At 33.2% G+C, this 8,452-nt stretch overlaps 1 protein-coding gene across 1 annotated transcript; it reads right to left on the bottom strand.

Moving 5' to 3' along the window:
- Positions 1–1,112: 1,112 nt before the first annotated feature.
- On the bottom strand, positions 1,113–2,577 carry LOC120254051 (protein trichome birefringence-like 25). Its single transcript, XM_039262201.1, has 4 exons — positions 2,284–2,577; positions 2,109–2,195; positions 1,744–2,024; positions 1,113–1,658 (listed from the first exon to the last, which is right to left on the bottom strand). The coding sequence occupies exons 1-4, from the start codon at positions 2,450–2,452 to the stop codon at positions 1,113–1,115; spliced, it is 1,083 nt and encodes a 360-aa protein (XP_039118135.1). The 5' UTR covers positions 2,453–2,577.
- Between the last annotated feature and the right edge of the window lie 5,875 nt (positions 2,578–8,452).

Here is an 8,452-nt window from a genome sequence, read left to right as displayed (position 1 = left end):
AAATACTTGACTGATTTAAGAGTTGAAATCACGGTGTTACCGCTTTACGTTGTAAAGTTTAGTTCACATGTACTTTCGACTTCACGCACAACCAAACAACCCACTAAAGGGTCTCTCGCACTTGTTATATTATTCCATTTATTCTAAGATAATTTTAGGTATAGGAATTTTACTATCAATTATTTATTTATTTATTAGCAATTATATAATCATGTAAATTCATTAGTTTTTCAACAATAATGACTAATTCATTAGTTTTCAACAATAATAGATATATATCATGACTTTATAGCACATCCATATTTGTTAGGCTATTGACTTCCTCTAGCCCATCATATTTGTTGGGCTCTTTGCTCACTTTATGCCACTTACTTTATTGAACCCAAAGTCACGTCAATGCCCAAAGGTCGTGCTGGTGACCATTTGCTAAATGAGACAAAAGGTGTAATTGTGATATGCTTTCTTCAAGCTCGAATATGTAGCCACCGAACACTTTCAAAGTTTTTCAAAGTAAACTAAAGAATGCCTTGTTTTATCTAGCAAATGAATGCTGTGTTGTAACATAAAATTGGGTTCATTTGTATGTATTGATGTGCTTCATGCATGAGTCTAGAAATTTGAGGTAGCCATCATGCACTCTAAGAGGCCACTTGAAATGTTAATGGTTTGCATGAGCAAAAGATTTAGTAGATTTTATCATTTATATGGAGATGTCTTTGGACTATTTTTAAGGTGTGTGACCACTCATTTCTTGTTTCTAACATGCGCTTCATCAAGATTATTTAAAAGTGAAACATATATATATTATAACATATAACAAGCTTTACACCCAGTAAGTAACATTCCTGACGTTGAATGTAGGAACAATAGTCAGTCACCATCCTCACTGCTTACTATCTTTATTAATGCAGACTCATTTCCAAGTGTCACGCAGGACGGGCAAGCACCAATGGCACGCAATCAATTTTTAACTTTCTTCTTCTTATCACCATCAAAGCTGGATGGCCGTACCATAAGGACCGGGATGACCGCCGTGTCTTAAGAGTGAAAAGATGGTAAGTATCAAGACTCATTCTCGCACCATTCCACGCCTCCAGTAGGCTGCGGCCTTCTCAAACCCCTCGACCTCGACTCTCCTCGTAGCAATGCTGCAAAATTATAAAGGATCCTCTTCTTGAATGGCCTAGTCCATTACCGCGATGTATAGCACTGGGCAACTCTCCATGCTCAGAGTGGTCTGGTGACCATGTCTTAAGGATAACAAAGGTCTTGTGTTCAGATTTGGCAATAAAATTGAGACTCAAGTGGAGAGCCTTCCTATAAAGTTCATCAATTCCAAACTTTTTTAGATTCAGGTGAGGACAGTGATGGCAACCAATGACTTGGTTGTTCTCATATATGATGCTTGATCTGAAGAAATGTGGACCAATGGAGATCACCACATAGTCATACTTGTTGTATTCGCTGGTCCACTTGCTATCCAGGATATCAAGATGAAGGTGTAAGTGGATTTGAGATGCATCTCCATGGTTATCAACAGTCTCATAATGAATTAAAAATAGAGACGAGATCATATACAGTGTAACGTTGTGAGAAGGATAGTACCATGTCCTAGTGGTGAATGATGGATTATGATAGACATCATAAACCTTTGCTACCTGGAATGAATAAATTCAAAATCCATTGATTCACAAAATAGTTTATGGATAGGATTAATGTGGAATTTGGGGATTGGAGTATTACCTTAGATAGATGGCACATCAAGGAAGACAAAAGGCTGTGGCAAATCGAATCCCCTATGAATGCAAATGATTTATTGCGCATTTCATTCAGAAATTTTAGTGGATCAATGGGAGGTAAGTCACAGGAATTCGGTTTCCATCTCCAGTGAAGGTAACTAGTATCAGGCCTCCCATTCCTCACACAGTTTTCAAATGGTAGTATTAGATTGCAGGTATGTGTGTATGCTGGTTCAGCAGCGTTTGGTATCCACTCTCCAACCCAAAGATCACATACTTCTGTACCTGTATTCAAATATCAAAACATGTAACTCATTGAGTACCTTTTGTTTTCAGAAAGATAGAGAAGACTGAGAAGTTGTTATCTACCTTTTTTCAGCTGCTTCTCTTTTACAGCTGACTCCTTTGTCAAAGCCATAATATTTAATACATCTTGTTTCTCCAGTGACATGGAGACTGAAATAGGCAAAGACATGTATAAAAGAATGAATGCAATATTCATCATCTCACAATGAAGCATGGTAAGGCAAAGTAAAGAAGATACATTTTTCGATCTCCACCATCCGTGTATTAAAGTTGCTGACGGAGAGGTAGAAAATTGCACCTGCCAAGAAGATGACACCAATGAACTTGAAGAATATCAAACTAATGTTGTTCCTTCCCTCCTTCACAAGCAATTGTTCATGGTCTCCTACCACGACTTCAACTGCCATTACAATCTCTGTTTGCACACAGAAACGAAGTACAATAAAACAGGCTAATGCTACTCCTTCCCCTCCAAGTGAGCTACAACTATAATATGATTTAAGAAACAAAGCATAATAGAACAACCATAGCAACATAAAACTATTATTGCGTGGGACATAGGAAAATAAAATGGCTAATTAACTCACTCTCAACATCACAATGTCAGCAATAAATTTAGCCACAACAAGGGTTGCTTTTCGCAAGTGTATATATCTAGAGTAAGAATAATGTTATTCTTTGCCACCCAAGCAAAGCCTTGAAGAAAGCATGCACTCTTCCAAAGCTTCATGGGAAAAGGGATCTACATGATTGAAATAATTATTCTACTTTGCACATTTCATGGTAATCATTTATGCCAAATATGATTTTAGTGGAAACCAATAGCATCCAATATGCATAGGATGCAAGATGCTTGATATAATTGCTCCTCTACTTGGTTTATGTTGTTGTACTTCTTTTGATGAAGTTGGAGAGTTATATGGAGAGGAGCAATTATATCAACCATGAGACATCATATTGAGCAAACAATAGCTACTAGATCCATCAATCCAAATAATTTATCTTGAGTTATATGGAATTTATCAAAATGAGCTTTATATCAAATAAATGCAAAGAATACAGAAATGATGAAAAATTAATAACTGTCCTGAGAGTAGTGAAAGCTTTACATGAGAATATATATATATATATATATATATATATATATATATATATGTATGTATTAGTGCTCACATGAAGACTTCAAGATTCTTGGACATGGGATCTAAGGAAAGCGGATTAGATGGATAATCGCTCTTCTCTAATTGGCAACATAGGTTTAGCCTATCTCAACAAGGATTTTTGAATATAAAATTCTAGCATGATATTGCTCTTTGGATTATAATCACTTGCTTCAAAATCTTCCTCTAGCTAATGATTTGATTAAAAAAGCTGTCTCTATTGTTTTTAGATGAATGATTTTCTTATTAAATTGAAGGATGCTGATAGGATATGAATTGATCAAACCTTGTCAAATAATTCAAAAATTTGTGTTACATCATATTTTGTCATGTTGGATTTAGTGTAATGTCGTATTTAGGATGATGGTAATGACTTGTTGTTATTAATATTTGTAATATTGTGTTCAAACTTATTATTTAATTTCTTTCTTTGTTAATGATAAAATTTAAACTATTTTTTAAGCCTATGTAATTAATGTTGAGCTGAATTTGTAGTGTTTATTTAGTCTTTTACCTAAAATTTTGTGTTTCATGTTATGTTGAAATGACTACTATGTTTTGTTTTTTTGTGCAATGTTGAATTGGTTTTTATATTTCTTTTTTGTGCAATGTAGTTGAATTTGTGTATGTCTCTTTCACGATATAAATTGAATGCTTCATGCTATTGTTGATTGTAAATTGATGATTAAATGTTTTTATTGTCTTTTAATTTTTGTATTTCTTTTGATCCAATATTAATGTAGGTCAATGTTTTTGTACCTTTTAATGTAAATTAAATCTTTATGCAATATATAGAACTGTCATTTTGATATGTGTAATTTGTTATTTAAATTTAGTCTTTTTGTTTGGTTGCACTCTCATCTCTGATTCATGCTTTGGTCTTTTTATATTGTTATGCTTGTATGCATACATTGGGGACAATGTACATACATTTCTAAGTGTGGGAAAGGTTAGAGCGATTTTAATACATGCTTAAAATATACATGCTTAATTTGGGCAATGAAGTTTAATTCTAGTGTATAAGTAGAAATTCTTAGTTTAAAGGGGCTTCCGACACTAGGTAATCATTCTTAGTCTCTAGTTCTAGTCGATTTTTCATTTTTGATCTAATATGCATTATCTTTGTACTTGATCCATCTCATTAGCACCTTAGACACTTAAGTTTTATTTCATGACACAATGGGCAACAATGTTTATAGTTTGAGTTTCAAAAAAAGAAAAAAAAACTTGGATACGAGGCAAAAAGGGCTACCACTCATATAGTGCCAAACTACTCGAAACAAATCAGACACCTTGTATACTCTAGTAGGAGAAAGGGTTGCCTCTCAAGATGTATGAAATTTATTGTTTCATTGAGGGAAAAATGGTAGAGAGTTATCGCCTCTGAAGTGTGAACCACTCTCAAGAGGCCTAGTGAGAGAAATGGCTACTTTGGGGAACGTGTGCAGTTACTATCCACTGAAAACAAAATAAATAGTGTTAAATTTAGGAAATAAATCTCTTGCCATATAGGCCTTTAATGAGTAAAAAAGATAGCAATTTGGGAAGCCTTATCACACACATTTGTATGAATCCCTTGGACTTTGGAATTTCTCTTTTACTCTATGTTGAACCTAAGGTCAAGCATTTATTCATTTTATTCCTTGTTTTTATCGATTAGTTTGCTTGAGGAAGAGCAAACACCAGAGTGTAGAGGACTTTAATAAAGTGCTAAAAAGGATATATTATGTATTATCATTTTGTATAGATTAAGCATGCTTTTCTCTTGTATATACATTGATTGGGTGTGTAATTTACTACTTTGTATAGCTAGTGCATGAGAGGGCCATTTGGAGAAAAAGGAGAGAAAAGATGATGTTATGGAGTGATATGTCTCTTGCGTATACCCCGCAAGTGCACAGGTCATAACAAGTAGTAAAGTGTAACCGAAAGTTGGATAGTTAATTAAATCTATAAGGACCAGTGCTTCTAGTACTAATTCACCCTCTATTATCTAGCTGGAAGAAATGGATTGGTGTTGCTTGACAATCCAACCATAGTAAAGCTTAAGAAGACATCATGAAACAAAGGAGTAGACCTCAACCTTTAAGAAGTGTAGAAGACCCGACTTCGTCTCAAGGAGTGACAAATTCATAAGTTGTATCAAAAGATGGTTGAAGAAGAGGTATTACTTTTAAAGAACAAAGGAGATGTTGCATCAAACATGAGAAATCATCCCGAGAATTGCCCTTTTTATTATTCAATAGGGTATGTACTAGAAGATTGTCATAGATCTAAGAGCTAATTAGTTACATAAAGCATTCGAGTCTAGTGCTATAAACCTACCTAGAAGGTACTTTGAGTTGTCAAGTACATGTTATGCCTTGACAATTGAACAATGGTATGATGATTGATATAATCACCCAGATGAGCGAGAAGAACTTTAAATAATTAATTATATGTGAAGAACAAAAGATAAAAAAGCAGAAGGCAATTCACATCAATGAACCGTAGAAGTCCTTCACCTTTGACAATTGAACAATGGTATGATGATTGATATAATCACCCAGATGAGTGAGAAGAACCTTAAATAATTAATTATATGCGAAGAACAAAAGATAAAAAAAGCAAGGCAATTCACATCAATGAACTGTAGAAGTCCTTTATTTTGAAGACACAAGATTATAACATTGTTGCTCGCTTAAAGAAATTCTAGCACAACTAAAGGTTTTTGTTGCACTGATGATGTTGCAAGATGTTAGAGATACTTTGATTCATTATTTGCAGAATCTAGCAGAACATCAAGTATTCCTCAAGCTTATTTTGTTAAAGCTTATATGACAAAAGCTCTTTAAACTTTTGGTTCCTTACATTTTTTTTAGAGTGCATAACATCAAGGTTGAGTCGAATGAGATTTGAAATCCAATAAGACAAATCCCAAAACCATTTTATCCAATTGTTGGTCTTAATAATACAACTGTTAGTCTTGTATGCACTAGGATTTTTAAACTCTTTAAACACAAATATTCTATTCCTTTCAAGATATCATCCTCATATATATTAGTGGGAACTATTTTTTTGTTACTATGGGAAGTTGTTCTATTCCTTCTAAAAAGATGATTAGGAGGTAAAAACATGCGGTTGTTATCAAAACAAGATTACTTACACTTTTTATCATATTAAATGCATATGAATCTTCCCTACAATATAAAAAAATAGTCTTGTTAATAGTGTTCCATCTAAACAACATTAACTATGGAGGGAAATCACTTGTACACATTAGTGCAGCATGGATTAGGAAAGTATTATTATTTGATGCATTATATGCTTCACCTTCAATTTCCTGTAAATTCTTCAAGTCTACAATTGGGGAGCTTCAAATATGCATCTAACATATTTTTACATTGTTGGGGCAATAAACCATTACATTTAGGGAACCATTAATTCATGAGTGATATTGAAGGGAATATGTGCAATTTCTGTTGGTTGATAAAACAATAATGTTATTGTAATGTAATGCTATTATGTTTGCTTAGTTGAGAATCTTATATTATCAAATTTTTTTTATTAAATACCCTTTCCTAATAGGTGCTAAAGATGTCAAAATTCATAATATTTTGACGTAAATATTAAGGTTGCTTAGTAATAAATATTTATTATTGTTAAAAAAAAGTAAAATTTTAATTTTTTATTTTTTATTAATATAAATAAATCAAATTTAATTATTTTAAAAAATATATAAATTAAATTCTCCAACTTAATATTTGAAAAAAAAATAATCTCAAATGATTTTCTTATGTTAAACCAAATATTCTGTATTTTCATATAAGAGATATTTGTGCAAAATAAAAATGAAACTTTTTTTTTAACTTTTGAAAATGTTGATATTTTGGAGATTTTATTGGATTTGAAGATATAATGGGGGGAAAAATTTCACAATCCACCCGGAATGTTACATTACCATCTACCAAGTTGGTAATCACATTGTTGGTAATGTTGCTTAAGTTATCATATTTTAGTAATGTAGTAGTTTCCACCGTAACCATCCAAATGTTGTAATCTTACACTATCTTGTCCAAATTCCTGGGGTAATCTAATATTAACTCCAACTAAATGCCACCATAGGAATATATACTATTCCTTCATATACAACCAAGGATGTTAGCTATAAGGAATGGATTCAGTTGCCCAACAAGAATATTACTCGCCAGGCTACATAAATCCATGTAAGGTTGTTAGGACAAAGATACAAAACTCTTTTCTTAGGCTTATGCTCAATATGCTATGGCATTCCTTCAATGTTATATTTGATCTATGCAAATAATCTTTACAGCCTTGCTATTAAGATAAACTTATACATTTTCATATAAAGAATGGGGTTTACTTTAAGAAGGTCCACTTTTTTGTTACTCGTACCTTGGATACTCACAAACTCTGGAACTAGCATATTCAATTTCTTCTCCTAAATATATCATACAATCATTAATTCAAGATTTTATTTTCCTAATTACTAAAGGTGTAGTGTCAAGTGGGTCGGCCTAGTCCGGTACAACACGGGTCCTCCATGGCCTGGGAATTGTGTGTGCCCTGGCCGGCATGACACACCTTGAACTCATGTTAGACCGACACGACCCACCTACCACTAAGGTAGGCCAATCACGTGGCCTGGTAAGGCCATATTTTTTTATATTTTTTATTTTAAACCCAAAAATTAAAATATTCCTAAAATTGCTAAAAATTATTAAAAAAAGGGAAAATTTGAAAACATAAAAGTGAAGACCTCATTAGAAAAAACTAAAAATATGCCAAAAATAAAAAATAAAATAAAATAAACCCCATGTGGATTGCCTAAGGGTGTAAATGATACATTATTACTCGCAATATACTGGGGTTCGATTCAAGGAAAGCTCGAACTCGACTCAATTATGGTCAAGTCGAACTCGAGCTCAAGTAATCGAGCGAGCCAAGTTCGAGCATCGTAATACTTGACTTGAGTGCTCGCGAGCTTAATCGAGTAGTTGTATTTGTGTGTATATATAGTATATTTTAATTTGTTTTATATATATAATTGCATTCAAGCTCAAGTTCGAGTTTGAGTATAACAATATCTATGATTAAACTGAGTTTATTAGCCTTTATCGAGCTTAATCGAGTCAGCTCGAGTAGCTCAATTTATGTTTTGAGTCGAGCTCAAGTTACAAAAACAAAACTTGATCGAGTTCGAGCCGAGTATCGAGCCGAGTATCGAGCAATGAGTTTTTAACTGAG

This window comes from Dioscorea cayenensis, unplaced genomic scaffold (genome assembly GCF_009730915.1).
Source record: "Dioscorea cayenensis subsp. rotundata cultivar TDr96_F1 unplaced genomic scaffold, TDr96_F1_v2_PseudoChromosome.rev07_lg8_w22 25.fasta BLBR01000323.1, whole genome shotgun sequence".
Classification (NCBI taxonomy): Eukaryota; Viridiplantae; Streptophyta; class Magnoliopsida; order Dioscoreales; family Dioscoreaceae; genus Dioscorea; species Dioscorea cayenensis.
The sequence above is the reverse complement of the archived record's forward strand: the minus strand, read 5'-3'. Positions and strand labels throughout refer to the sequence as shown.